We start from the raw sequence: 14923 nt of genomic DNA, 5'->3' as shown, positions 1-14923 counted from the left end.
TACAAGGCCAAAGAGCTCAAGTTTTCTTGATGATTGTTAGATTTTTCATATACATGGACCTCTGCTTCATAGAATTAATCTATGCCATGGTACTGATTGCACAGTAAATGTAATAATACTTGGTTTTCTGTAATCCATTCTGGAAGATCCATTTGACTGTATGTATACACATGTATTAAATGACTTATTATATGCCCCTCAATTAATTTTAAATTCTAGGGGAAAATAATTTGGGTGGTAATTGATATATTGTGTACTGCATACTTAATTACTCAATGGTGACATGAAACTCTCTTACTTTTATTGGACCAATATTTGAGGATCTAATTATGTTGCCATTAAATGGTCTGCCCAGCTAAGCATAGCTAAACTAAACTTTCACAGTTGCTACTATATCTATGAAACACTGGTCACCAGTTGGCTCGCATTTTACAGTGGCCATTCCTCCCCTTCATCCACCTACAAATCCCCTAACTCAAAAAACATCATTTTTTAAAACATCATGCAAGAAATTGCTGAAGCTGTAGAGATGTCATCAGAACAGGCATATCACATTTTACCTAGGGAATTGGTTATGAAAAAATTATCTGCTAGACGGGGTAGGATTCTTGACACTGGATCCCAAATGTATCAGTATATGTCTCTTAGAAGCGTGGTTCGAAATGGTCAAAGTAGTAGGGAGATAAGGAGTAGAATTACACTAAGCAAATAAGCTTTCATTAGGAGGGAATTGATGACAGGGATGTGGAGTTAAGAAATTAAGAAAAGGCATAAGAAAACTGTGAAATAGAGCATGGTTTTGTTTGGCATAAATATAATCATTGAAGATGGAAATTTTGAAATGGACTGAAAGGAAAGGAAGTGCTAGTCGTGCTGGGGCAAGAGAGGGGATTGTTGGGAGAAATCCTAAGGAGGCTGGGAAATGGATGCCAAGCAGTTTGATTGGCAACGGGATGTTGAAGCCTGTGTTGGAAGGGATTTGGCAAATGAGGAAGGGGCAGGAATAGGATAAGGATGTTGGAACAGAATGGAGGAAGGAAATATGCGGCATTAAAGAGGAGCTTAATATGATGTTGAATGTCAGGTTGTTTGGTTAGGAGAGGAAAGGGATGGTCACTGTTTCATTTTGTAGCTTCTGCCCATTAAAGTCCTGTCTTAACTGATAGATTGCTGATAATAATAATATTAGAAAATATTTCATGTACCTAGTGAAAAATGAGAAATACTTAACAATAATACTAAGCGACAGCATGTAAAATGGACGGCAAGGAAAACCAATGAGGCTTGGTAGTGGTATAGATAGAGCATTGGAGGCAAGTACGAAGAAGGTAAGATAAGTGGATGATGTTTTTTGATTGATTACCAAATGTTCGAAACCGTGAGAATTTTGAATGGAATACATGGAGGTAGTATGCAGGTGCGGATAATTGGAAATGGATTTAATTCTACAGGAGGGTATTTTAGACAGTTTTTAGGCCTTAATTTTAATTTATCGAGGTTTAATTAAGCAGTCTCTTCTTTTCGAATTCCAGTTTTAGCATTTGGAATAACCCGAGTAACGTCATATCGCATTAGAGGCGATTAATAGTCTACCCTTTGGGAGGGCGTTTTCAATTTTTGCAGTGTATATCTTTAAATTATTCTATCAAGGCATTCCCTTTTTTAATGGGCCACGATTCTCGCAATAGCAATTGCGAGTCAACACCACTTGATCCCTAGGCTGTATTTCGAGAGTCGACGCTCATCTACCAGACAGGTCTATAGATATTTTGAAAGTGCATTCCAAAATATGAATCATTTCATTTGTACTAGAGTATTAAAGTCATAACTTTTGTGTCGTACTCGTATTCTCATCTAGTTAAGTAAACCCTCGTCTAAGGATTAAGGGCATTATTACACTGAATCTATAGGCGTACTCTTAGATGAGAACACTGCTTCGTGCCACGAAGGTCAGTCAGAAAAGTTCGGGTGATTGGTACGGGTGCGGCAAGAATTGAGAAGTAGCGATGCTCATATGCTTGCTTTTGTTTACGAAAATAACCGCTAGGGGGACAAGTTCTTAAAACAATTGAATGTTGTTAATGACTGACAATTTCTGTTGAATGCTTGGTAATCATGGCTTCCGAAAGATATAGCTTTTCGCTTACTACTTTCAGGTAAATGTGTTTTTATTGAAAGATGCTTTGGTGTGATAATATTCGCGTGGTTAAAGAGGTGTTTCTTTGATCCCGTAGTGTATGAATATTCGAAGCATACCTAATATCAGCAAACTTTAATTTTCAGCCCGTCCGGCAAATTAGTTCAGATTGAATATGCTTTAGCTGCAGTGGCTGCTGGTGCACCTTCTGTTGGAATTAAGGGTAAGAATTAGCTTTTCGTCAGTTCAGTCAAATTTATACTTTTATTTACTCTGGTTGAAGTTATATTAATATGTCGCATATCCTTGGTATACAATCTGTATTTAATAAAGGTTTCTCTTCTTTTCTCTCTAGCATCTAATGGCGTGGTACTGGCAACAGAAAATAAGCACAAGTCTATTCTTTACGAGGAACACAGCGTTAGTAAAGTGGCCATGATCACCAATCACATTGGAATGGTTTACAGCGGTAAGTAACATAGCAAGAGTGGATAAGTCTCCTTGGTGGTTGAGGTATTGTCAGGGCTGTGTTGGAATCTTCTAATATTTTGGGTAGTTTTATTGAAGTGCATGTTTGGCTTTGAAACGAGTTAATTTTGCCTTTTTTCGGGGTCAATGAAGAAGACTCATTGATATGTATGTTTTGACTACCGCCTGGAATTAATGTTTAAAGCAAATTCAAGATAATTCTAGCAGTCGATTAGGACACGCGGATTATCTATTCCTTGTTTTCGCGCTTGAGAATTATTCTATTTCTTAATCCTGCATCTTAGAAATATGACGGTATGTCTCATATTTACCAAGTTCATCCGGGTTAGGCACTTATATTTTAATCGTCTTACGATTTGACAATTTTTTCGTTCTCGAGAAAGATTTCTCTCGATTTTGGGTAAAGAATTAATGATATTTGCATCATTGTTTTTCAACAAAGGTATTTCGTGCTATTCATGTTGATCGCGATTAATGTTCCAAGAACGAACCAAGAGGACTCTTGTTTGTAATGTCGTGGTCGAGTGTATTACTGCTGTGTACCTGCGTGTTTGAAAAAGGGAGGGCCAAATTTCCGAACCCATCTTTTGGCTCGATTTCTCTGTGTCAAATTGCCTTTTTAGGATGAACAATGAAGAGCAATGGACGGTATTGGCCTCGACTTTGTTTTTCTGGTTACTGGCTTAGTTACAATTGTTGTGGAATACATACGTATACCATCACACACGGCACCCTTAAAAGGCATTCGGCACGGCATTCTTAAAAGAAATGTAGCTCATACATTTCATACCTTTACGTTACCATTGCATCCAATCCACATCTACCATTATGCAGCCACCGCTTACTTGGGTTCTTGTATTTTTATTACAAGAAGTCCTAAACCATCGAAGATGTACTGCATTTAGTCAACAGTAAGTTAGTAACAAAATGTAATCCAAATTTCACTTTTTTACAACAATATGGGGAAGTGTACTTTGCCAGTTTTGCTTTTGTAGACAAGCATTGGTGTAACTATCAATGTACTGCCAACGTTTCTTCTGTTATTCTCTTGCTTTTTATTATCTTGATCTCCACTGCCATATTTTGCTAAGAAAAGCGAATCATCCCCTTGTTCAACATTTCTTTCTTTACACTCTGCCATCAATCTTCCCTCTCTCCTTGTCAAACTTTCATGATAAACGTATTTGCCTTAATTTTTATTTGAGGTTATAGTGAGCTTTCAGCCTGCAGTGCTGTGCATCGCAGGTTGATCTGCTGTGCAGTGCATCTTGAAAAAGTTATGTTGTACTTAGTGAGGAAAGCAGGAATTAATCCTATATTAAGTCACTGCTATTCATGTCCCAAGGGGTGCAGCGGAACAGCAGGGGCTTTGAAATGCTTTTTCCAGCATTCATAAAAGAGATGAAGCCATTGAGAGCCATTAATGATGTATTCTCATCATGGGAGTAGAACTCCCATTAAGAAAATTGCATAATTTTGTAGGGCTCAGCCATTTGTTGATTCGGTTCTTTCTTTCATGATGAACTGAAGAGTCAGTTTATTCTTTTTTTTGCACGTGTTCGTGTTTTGTCTACCAGAGTGGTTCGATGGATAATAGAGGTATTTATTTGGGTGAAATTGAGACCTAAGGGTCCCTTTTTCCATTCAACCCATCGTCGTATACACATTAAATTAGGCATAAAATTCATAATTGCTTGCGTGTGTACACATAAATACATATAGACAGACACAAATTCATTATGCACATATTTGCAGATCGAAAAGGAAAGGAAAAAAAATGATGTACATTGATTAATACATGCATAATATGTACTTGCGGGTCGCGGTAGTCCAGTGGGCAGAGCGTTAGACTGCTGACCAGAGGGCCCTGGGTTTGTTTCCTGGGCAAGGCACTCTGGGCACCTGCAGCTCCACCCAAGCTTAAGTGATTTTTCAGGTACCAGGTCTTCCTGGGAAACCATAACCGGCGCAGGGATAGGAACTGGACCCCCTACCCTGATGTGTGAATTTCACACGCCGCATAGGGCTTAGTCCTGGGTGAACTCTTCCATCACCCACACCAAACCGACCTTCCAGGGTTGATTACTACTGTGTTTATGGTTTTTTTTATAAATTAAGGATACACGGGGGGTGTGGTGTTGAAAAGTTGGGATTTACTGATATTAAATAATATGTGACCCTTGACCATTGAATTCCCAGGCAGGACATCTACAAAATCATGTGCCTGCTTTGTGTTTGTATTGGAAGCTGGTCCTCAGCACTTAAAAGGGGTGCTGCTGGTCATTTTTGAGGCTCTTGTGGTTCAGTCAGTGGGGTGCCCCAATTCATATTGGTTTGCCATATGAGAGGTCGCTGAGTGTCCAAGGTGGTCGGGTGGGTGAGGGGAGGGGCTGTGTCCATCCAGCTCAGTCCCCTTGGCTGACTCCAATGCTCTCTTCATCCGGGATCACGTGTCGGCGCATGACCATGTCAATGGTAACCACGTGGTTGGCAACGCATGCTTCCCATTGGCAGATACAATCGCAGATGAGGAGACGACTGGAGTCAAACGAGGGGACCAAGTTGGATGGACACGGAGAGGGGTTTAATATATGTACTCTGCTGGCAGTGTGCACCAGTTGCTCGCCAGGCAGTGATTTAAATGATCAAAAATCAATATCGTAATTGAAAATAATATTTGTGTGTGGACTCATGAAATGAGTGGCATTCTAGTCTATTTTCAAATTAATACTACCTGAAATGTAAGAGGAAGGACATCAAAAGACCTGCAAGACTGATTTCTCTCTTGTTTTTTATGAGCGTAGGCATGGGCCCAGACTACCGGCTTCTTGTGAAGAGGGCGAGGAAGATGGCGCAGCAGTATTACCTCGTCTACCAAGAGCCCATCCCAACCGCTCAGCTTGTGCAGCGGGTGGCCACTGTCATGCAGGAGTACACTCAGTCAGGGTGGGTTTGCAGCGGTGGAATTGATTGATTGCCCTTTCACTCCCTTTCACTTCGTTTCGCTTCAGTGAAGACCTGTCATTAATACATTTTCGATTCCCTGTTTTCCCGGCTTTAATTGCCGACCCCGGTGGCAGCGGGGTAACGTCCTCGTCTGCCATTCCAAGGGTCGCGGGTTCGATTCCCGCCTGGGTGAGTTTCCCTCCGTCTAGGGCTTGGGTGTTTGTTGTAAATGTGACCATTGTTATCGTTGTTAATAGTTCGATGTGAAGGCCAAAATGTGCTGTTTTCGGACTAATACTGAATAAATAAATAAATAAAATAAATAGGTAGGCATAAAAAGAGGATATGGCTCTCTGTTAGGTCCCTATGTGCTGTTCAACGTCTAATTTATTTATTTGCTGGATGCAGCCTCTGGTAAGGATTAAACTAAGTTAGTCAAGCAGTATGGATGTGTTTTGTTTTCAGTAGCTTGATATGGTATAATAAAACTTAAGCATATACATGCTTGATGAAGTTGGCACCTAACGGGTCATATTTCATATTTGGCATTAAAATCATAAATTATCAACTTTATTAGTTGACTGTGGAAGTGAAAATTCTCATCAATTAGCGTGATGATTTAATGAGTGAAAATATCACCAAATTCTTCACATTCATTTTAACTGAATGCTATTTAAATCTCATGCTGTTGTCAAATTACTTAAAGTAGCGCTTTTGGAAGATTTGAAAATATTTGGGAATATCTTTGAAGCTGTTCATGTTTTCCGTGACATTTGAGGGAGTTTTTCCTCCAGCTAACTTACCACCTAAACTCCTTTGCTCTTTCTTGTGAAATGATGATTAATCATGCAACAGTCTCTCTCTGAGGACTTTTTTTGTTGATTTCTTCAAATTTCATTAAATAATATTGAAATTATTGCTTGCAAGAGGTGGTACTGGCAAAAGATTTTGAATGCAGTTTTATAAGTGGAGATGGGATAGATAGCAAAATGAGCAGCTGGCCTGATTCCTGGAGGGCGATTCAACCATTCACAGTTGCACAGAGCCACCTCTGTGCCACTGTGAATGGTTTCAAAAAGATTTGAAGAGGAAGTTAATTTCTACTTGACTGGATTTGAACATGAAGATTCTCGGGACCTTAAATAAATAAACTTGGTATTTTTTCCCGCAAAAAGACTTACCAGCACGGCCGGTTTTGATGAATAGACGACTTCATCAGTTGTGTGTGTCGAAACCTGGTAGTATTATGAAGTTTTTTGTGTGAAAAATGTTTCTTTTTTTGGTGATCATGAATTTTCACAAAGGAAAGCCTCAAAACCATCAAATTCATCCTCGGAAACTTTTGCAGACTTCAGGAGAAATATCCTAGACCATTGAAGATGTTGAGGGCTGACTTAATGCTTCTGCTGGTGAATGTGACAAACGTTAATAGTAGAAGAGAGATCTGGTAGTGTTAAGGCAGTGGGAAATGCATCTTGGCAGTGGATCTGAAAAATCATTTGAAATCTTGAAGGCTCAAGAGAGCTTGGATTCTGTCATAAATTTTATGAATAAAACGTTGGACCCAAGCGTGTGACAATATTATAGACATTAGAGAACTCCGCGAGAGATTTTAGTTCACGAGAAACTCCAAAGAAGCAAGCTAAGTAAAATAAGTAGCTTTTGCAGAACATTTCCTTCTTTCTTCCGTCACATCTCCACGGTCCAGTATATCGAATGACAATGACATGTGGAAAGTCAGTGTGCATTGATGTAATGTTTTCCAAGTGTGGTCAATAGGCATTCTTTCCAATTGTTCTTCATAATTTTTAATAAATATGAGTTGGGATAGAATTCATTTACAGATATCAGGCCCTAGCTTTTAAATTTTGATAAAATATTCATCTACTATTAGAGATTTATCATGAATAATCTTAACTTAATTTCCATGTTATAATATGTATTATTTAACTGTTATCATGAAATTATTAATGAATAATTTCCACCCTAATGGTCGTGAAGATAATGAAGAAAAATGCTTTCGCTGCACTATTCATTTGTCAATAGCTGTTTACTCGTTCTACTTCATATGCTTATCGAATCCTGCTATTTTCAATAAAGTGTCGCAAAAATTGCCATTTTATGTTGTCTCATAGAAAACCATCAGCTCTAATATCCTTTGCTATACACTTAAGAATTAATTTTGTGAATGATAAAATATCGAGGAACAGTGATCAGCATATCAAGGAACAGTGTTGATTCAGCATTTCATCTATGCCACTGAAATCTGCAAAAGTAAACTAGCACAATTTTCTACAGTTAAACATGCACATGTGTTAGATAAAACATGATCGATTCATTCATTGCATATAATAAATGGATAAAAAATGGGTTAATATCGTAGATAGAGCTGCTAATAACACATTATCATTGTTGTTAGAAGTTACTTAAGGAAAATGGAGGTAGTTTTTTTACAACATTCTGCAATGTATTCCCTTCAAATAAGATCATATCAACTTAACCTGAGATATTTTTGCAGCAGAGGCTTCTTGCTCACCATGTAATTTCATTTTCAGTCGCCTGTAATTAGCTTGATTAAGTATTAGCTTTCTCAAGAGTAGTGGTGAATTACTCTGTTGGATTATGTTATTTAATGCACATTGCCCATTATTGTATTTTTTGAAAATCATTACTTTGATCAATTTTAGTAACTAATGAATTGGGGAAAATAAATACTATTTCTCTGCATTAGCAGTGTAATTCTCAGTGAAAATAAGGCATCTTCAAATACGAACATTATGAAATGATAGGTATATTATTATTTATTTTATTTATTGTGTTATAATTAAATTATGATTTGAAATCATTGAACAGAAGCAAGTGCAGGAGCCAATTGTGATTGCTTGATGGAAATGGCTGAAGTATAGAGGTGGTCCCCTGGGAGTTTTGATTTTGGGTCAGTGGCTTATATGATTTCTTGGCTTCCTCAGGGGTGTCCGTCCATTTGGAGTGTCCTTGCTGATATGCGGCTGGGATTATGGTCGGCCATACCTCTTCCAGTGTGACCCCTCGGGGGCCTACTTCGCTTGGAAGGCCACAGCCATGGGGAAGAACTTCATCAACGGCAAGACTTTCCTGGAGAAAAGGTGAGAATTAGATATTGTCGTATGCAGGCCAAGGATTTTATGTTCTACATAGCGTGGTTTCTAGAAATTTCCCAAATGACATGGCATACAACAAGAGTACTAATATTGTTTCTCAAGTAAACATGTTCTCAAAGAATTTTGTTTCCAGCCCAGTTTTGAAATTATTATTTAGCTATGTAGAGATAAGGCTCAGCCGAACCTAGAAAAGGTATTTTAGGATGAAGGGTGCTTTTAACGGTTAACTGTTATAAGGGAAATTCTCTTGTATGCACTTTGGAGCCTTGCTGAAGCTGGATTTATATGATGACAATGTCACATGCTTGCTCTGTAAAGATGCTCGGTATGCATCTGATGATTGAAGACTCAGATTGATGATGTGTACATTCCCCATAATTGTTAATTCCACAGGAATTCATAGGTACTCTAATCTGCGTCTGCATTCCATGCACATTAGTATTTATGTATGTATTGCAATGAGCACCCTCTTTTTATCCTCTTGTAATTTGTGAATCCAAGTTTCATTTGCATCAGCACCGCTCTTGTAGGAAATGGTTCTCCTGTGTCTTTGGTCAATGAAATTTGTGGAGACTCGTTAAGGCATGAGAGGAGTGTGCAAAGCTTCATGAGTAAATACAATTGAGAATCAGTTGAATTATTCTCTTCAAAGTTCATTTGTGATTGCAGTACATAACTTCATGATCACTGGCACTCTAAAATTGTTTACAATATAATAACCAAAATTTTATTTATGTAACGTAGATTGGGCTCACTTTTCCTTTTCCACATCATAGCGTGGCCAACATCGTACTATTTTATAAATTATTTTAGGTATCAATATATATTAAATACTTAAATTATAAAGTTCCAATGTAGAGTGCAAATTACAGTGGACTTGTCATTCACATAAAAAATTGATCTAGGGCACCCTCTTTTTAATATCTCATTCCTAATTCATACATTTTTACATCAAGCTTTACATGTGATTCAATACATTGCCTGCTTCTGCAGCATTTGATAAGCTATGGCGAACATAGAATTATACCACATAAGCTCCCTTGTATTTGCCAAATGGTGGACAGATTCCGACTCTGATCCTAGGTCTGGATCATTTCCACTGAGTCAATTTTGTTTGCATATCTAGTGAATGAGTAGAAGTTCAGTGGAATATGCCACAAAGGAGGCATGCCAGATATATTACTTATTTATTTTTGCACTGTTACCACTAATTAGTAAGGAATTAAGGCCTCCCAATCCATTAGTATCGGCGTTTAAGTAAACTATTTTGCTGAATGGTAGTCCGAGGGTAGAGCATTGGACTACTGGCCAAAGGTATGACTGACTGGGTTTGATTCCCAGGCATGCCTCTCCGAGTACTCTCTGCTACGTCGGAGATGTGTGATTTTTTGGGTTGCAGAACTTCTTGGGAAACCATGAGCGGCTCAAGGAAAGGAACTGGCCTCCCTACCCTGATGTAGGAATTTCACGTGCCTTCTGGCTTAATATTGGGTGAACTCTGCCATCGCCTACCCAATCGACCTTGGGGTTGATTACTGTATGGTTTTACGGTACCCACATACGTATTACAATTTCGTCTTCAGCCGAGGATGTTCAAAGTCACGGATGGAGCATGTGGTCTTTGAGAGCCTGCTTTCAAGCTTGGCCGTCAAGTTCTTTCAAGTGAAGAACTTTGGCTGAAATTTCATGTTTCCCACTGAGACCAGTGGTCGCAGTTGCATGGGGTATTCCAAGGGAAGAGCTTGAAGCAGACAGCCGAGAGATCTCCTCCCTCGTTATTATTCTTCAGCAAGCACTGTCGTTGCATTCACTTTGACCTCCTCCTCAACAGGTACAATGAAGACCTGGAGCTAGATGATGCTGTGCACACTGCTATCCTGACGCTCAAGGAAGGGTTCGAGGGACAGATGACGGCTGATAACATTGAAGTGGGGATCTGTGATGAAAAGGGTTTCCGGAAGCTGAGCCCTTCGAACATTAAGGACTACCTTGCAAACATTCCTTGAAGAGGCCTTCTTGCCACCATCATTGTCTCCAGCGTCAAAGATTTTGATATGTGTAACAGCTCTGGGGATTGCTTCTGACAGCCGGTGTTTCATGAACAAAGTGTAACTTGTTTGTTTCTTATTTTCAAGCGGTTGAATGTGTGCTGGTATTAAAAAACTACACAAAAATGAATTTTCTTCTAACTCTCTTTAAGGATAACTGGTATCATGCGGTGGACTCTCTTGAGAATATACATTGGTAACTTGCTTGCGCTGCTAGTGCATTCCATTCCTTCCGGTCTTGGTCCAAACCCATGCCAATAATTACAGTTAGAACATAGGGATCGGGATGGTGCAGGGACTAACGTGCACGCTTCCCACCAAGAGGGCCCGGGTTCAAATCCCTAGTTGGGGTGCTTGGTGGAGAGCTCTTTGAGTGAGTCAGTCAGATTGGACCTTAAACTGTGGTCCCCCTGGCACCTTTCGACCAGAGGAGGCTAATGCCGACACCGGGTTTCTCTACACCCTTCCTTTCCCAGCCATCCCTCATGGCGCACATGACCTTAGTTGTTGGTCGCCACCCATGAAATACATACAATCAAACAGTTAATACATTTTGGTTTCCTCTTTTGTGCATTTGACAGCAGACAAATATAATATGTTTACGTGCGAGTAGGCATTCCTGTTGTAGAATATCCAAACCATGCTCACAAAGCAATACTTTCTCATTTTAAATGGTCAAAGTATGTATGGGTTTCCATGCATACATACTTTGACCATTTTGGAATGGAATATTCATGAATGTATGAGTGTCCTATTTTGTTTTTCATCGTGTCATCTATAAGCTTATACAATTAAAAATATTTTGCTTTGTTGTTGTAATAGTATATGAAGTACTCAAGTGAACAAAAATCCTCGTGAAATAAAGAGGCAGTGACTAGAGAATAGCAGCTCCTCTGGCCATTATAATATTTCAACTGTTAATGTTTTTTAAAATATGAATGCAGGGATACTTGCATGAAGTTACAATGTTTTAGAAGTTCCTGTAAATTCCAATGTCTGCCACAAAGCAAGTTTTACGTGGCACTGTTTTTTGGACATTGATAATACTGTATTAGTTAATTTATTATTTTCCATGAAGCCATAGTGAAAAAATATCCTCCAAGTAATGTGTATTGCATTTTGCCACGCCATTTAATTTTTATGTGCACGTATGGGTGATTCCATAAGCCCTAGGGAAAAAATGGAAATATTATTTTGGGTAGATTATTATTGATTTCTCAAGGCAGTCTCCTTTTATCTCGACACACTTTTCACATTGAGAGAGTAACATTGTGGAAGGTCCTCAAAATGAGCATCTGCGTTGGCGGAGACCTCGCTCGACTCGAATCATTTTCCACTGAGCCATGTTTTCCAGTTTGGAAAGGAAAACGTCCCTGGGGGCCAAATCTGGTGAAAGCGGTGGCTGTTGTATGAATTCAAACCTTAATTCCATTTCATAATATTCACCATCGAAGCAGCCCAGGTGTGAACCTCTGCATTTTCTCGGAAGTAAGAGAAATTTTCACTTTGCCGAATAATGACGTTTTTGCTTGATTTCTTTGCTCCGCAATTGCCCAAGCGTTGCGTTACGCTCTTCTTTGTTGTTTGTTTGTTGTTTTTCTGCAAGCAGTGGATGTGGATGATTTTGCGTACATCCCTACAACCAAAGGCCATCACCTTGTCAGCCGATTTCAAGTCTGCTTTTTTGGGGCCGGATTGCTTTTAGAAACCTACTTCGCAACTGTTCCTTTGTCTATGGGGTGTGTCCACGTTTTGTCTATAGTTATCTATCGATATAGAAACCCATCAGGATTGTGGCTGGAAGGAACCAAACCAGCTTCTGAATCGACTACGAAATTGTGTTTGTTCTCCACTGAAAGCGGACCCATCAGCCAAGGCTTTTTTCACTCCCAATTTTGCATTCAAAATTGAAAATACGAGATGTGAATGTGCCCTCAACTGTTGAGTGAACTTTCATTTTTCGATCCCTCCAAACCATATTGTGGAGTCTGGCATGTCAGAGGAAGTCACTTCCGCTAGTTGTCCTGAGCAATGCTCATCGTTTGCAAATGTATTGCCGCGTTTAAACTCCTTCACCCAATTGTGGGCAGCCTTAAACACAGGAGCAGATGTGCCAGAAATAACACCCACTCAGATTGGATCTAGTTCAGAGTTAAGCCTTTTGAAAGTAATGTTAAATTACTGCACAAAACTCATTTTTTCAATTTTTTTTTAAATAAACAAAAGTTTGTTGCTTCAGTCGATTGTAACAATAAACCATGTGATGGATATAGCTGAAACTTAAAAGGCAGTCTGGTGAGGATGGGACTATGAGGAAGCCTTTTGTGATAATGTGAGCGCCATCTCTTTAAGGAGTTATTGAAGGACCCGTCTAGTATAATGGGGTCTTCACTCATTCTAGTCAATCCCGGCAATGACCTCCTGCAGTTGGGACAATCATCGTGGTGGATTCCTGATCCACGTGCTCATACAGGGTGCGGCGACTTAACTTCCCTTTTTCAATTCTATTTGTCTTATTAAAATGTAAGTTACGTTTCCGCACCCTGTGCTTCAATTATATTCATTAGCTGGATTTTCCTCTTGAAATGTGTACTATTTCTTGTGTTAGATGGAGTATTGGCTTCTCAAGGCCCTCACAAACTCACCGGGTACTCTGAGTGAGAGCGTCAAATACCACCGTCAGCCTTTGGGAATGCTGAAACCATTCTTATATTTTACTTAATGGGATTATTATGGTCATCATGTTATCTTTTTTGCTTTTCTTTTTGCATCATTTAAAGTTTTTATTTTGCCATTACATGCTGTATTTGCTATGTATGGAATTTTGTCATCATAACATGACCATATTTTTTCACCATCACGTCACATCTTAATCCTGATCCCACTCATTGCTATGCCTAATTGCGGGGGAAATTCATACATTTCAGTTATTGTGGCCAGTTGCGCTACCTGTGGTTTCCCAGAAAGCTATGGTACCCAGGACATTGTAGATAGAGCTTGGGGTTTCTAAAGGCATCACCTGGATTTGAAACGAGACCTTCCGTTTAGTATACAACTGCTCTATTTGCTGGATTGTCCATTTGACATCATTCTGGCATGCCAAAGGAAGAACTTGAATTAAACAAGTCGGGAGGGATTAATTAAAAATAGCAATTTTCCGCAAAAATAAAATTTAATGCGACCGGTTTCAATGTTACTACATCATCATCAGACCTGATGATGATGTAGTAACATTGAAACCGGTCGCATTAAATTTTATTTTTGTGGAAAATTGCTATTTTTAATTAATCATGATATTCCACCATATCACGCCTGAAACGTCTCTTTTTAAGTCGGGAGGGAGTGTAAGAATCAGCTGCCTCGACCAGAATCCGAATCCAGGTCCCTCGATGTCTGGCCGAGAACTTGAGCCTATTAAACTACCGTGGCATCGTCTTACACTCTAAAATCGTGTCTTTTTTCACCATTCTAAAGAATAATGAAGAAAATCTGTGCATTCCTGAAGCATGAGAAAACCCCAGGAAATTCTTCCTCCTTTTTGAGTGGAGACTCTGGTATGTATTATCATTTGCATATTGTTGGAACATTAATTTTTATTGCCCCACATTATCACTTCCTTTAGTTCTCAACTTCTACGTGCCCTATGTCGTTCAAAAACCTTATTCTCTTCCTTTCTTTACCCTGCCAACCTAACAGATGTTTTTTTTATAACCATCTGTTAGGTGTGAGTTCTTATGTCACAGCTCTAAACATCCAAAGCCCTTCAGTATTTCATTGTCCCGTTTTCAGGGTTCCCTAGCAGCCGACTCGGTTCATGCACTATATTTTAACTTTGTCGTTAATTTTTCTCTTTGTCCCAATTATTTTTTCCATGCTGCATCTCAAAAGTCTGCGATCTACACTTGTCCTCTTCCCTCAAAGGCCACATTTCCAATCCATCCAGTGCCATGCTCATCATTAAAGTGCTCAAATCCGGGGAGCGAGGCCACGGAACAACATCCCCTCGTAAGGAGATCGGGCGGCCAGGAAATTATTCTCGCCGGATTTGCCATGAATGATGGGTGGTATCAGCCGTGGCACCATCCTGTCGAAACCAAACGGCTCCTATGACATATTCCTCACCATAATCATCCATTTTGGGAAGTGAAAAGTTCTCCAGCATC

At 39.4% G+C, this 14923-nt stretch overlaps 1 protein-coding gene across 1 annotated transcript; it reads left to right on the top strand.

The window, feature by feature from the left end:
* The first annotated feature begins 2076 nt into the window (after positions 1-2076).
* Positions 2077-10890, top strand: Prosalpha2 (proteasome alpha2 subunit). The gene is made up of 6 exons (XM_071595058.1): positions 2077-2156; positions 2284-2360; positions 2493-2606; positions 5431-5572; positions 8542-8697; positions 10544-10890. The coding sequence occupies exons 1-6, from the start codon at positions 2116-2118 to the stop codon at positions 10716-10718; spliced, it is 705 nt and encodes a 234-aa protein (XP_071451159.1). The 5' UTR covers positions 2077-2115; the 3' UTR covers positions 10719-10890.
* The last annotated feature ends 4033 nt before the right edge of the window (positions 10891-14923 follow it).

The sequence above is a fragment of the Hetaerina americana genome, unplaced genomic scaffold, assembly GCF_022747635.1.
Source record: "Hetaerina americana unplaced genomic scaffold, ioHetAmer1.1.p SCAF_7, whole genome shotgun sequence".
NCBI classification, from domain to species: Eukaryota; Metazoa; Arthropoda; class Insecta; order Odonata; family Calopterygidae; genus Hetaerina; species Hetaerina americana.
Note: the sequence above shows the minus strand (reverse complement) of the source record. Positions and strands in the feature narration are given on the sequence as shown.

Coding starts and splice junctions, on each gene's coding strand:
- Prosalpha2 (XM_071595058.1), top strand. CDS start 2,116: ATGGCTTCCGAAAGATATAGCTTTTCGCTTACTACTTTCAG. Junction 2,157..2,283: donor TTTTCGCTTACTACTTTCAG/GTAAATGTGTTT, acceptor TTTAATTTTCAG/CCCGTCCGGCAAATTAGTTC. Junction 2,361..2,492: donor ACCTTCTGTTGGAATTAAGG/GTAAGAATTAGC, acceptor TTTTCTCTCTAG/CATCTAATGGCGTGGTACTG.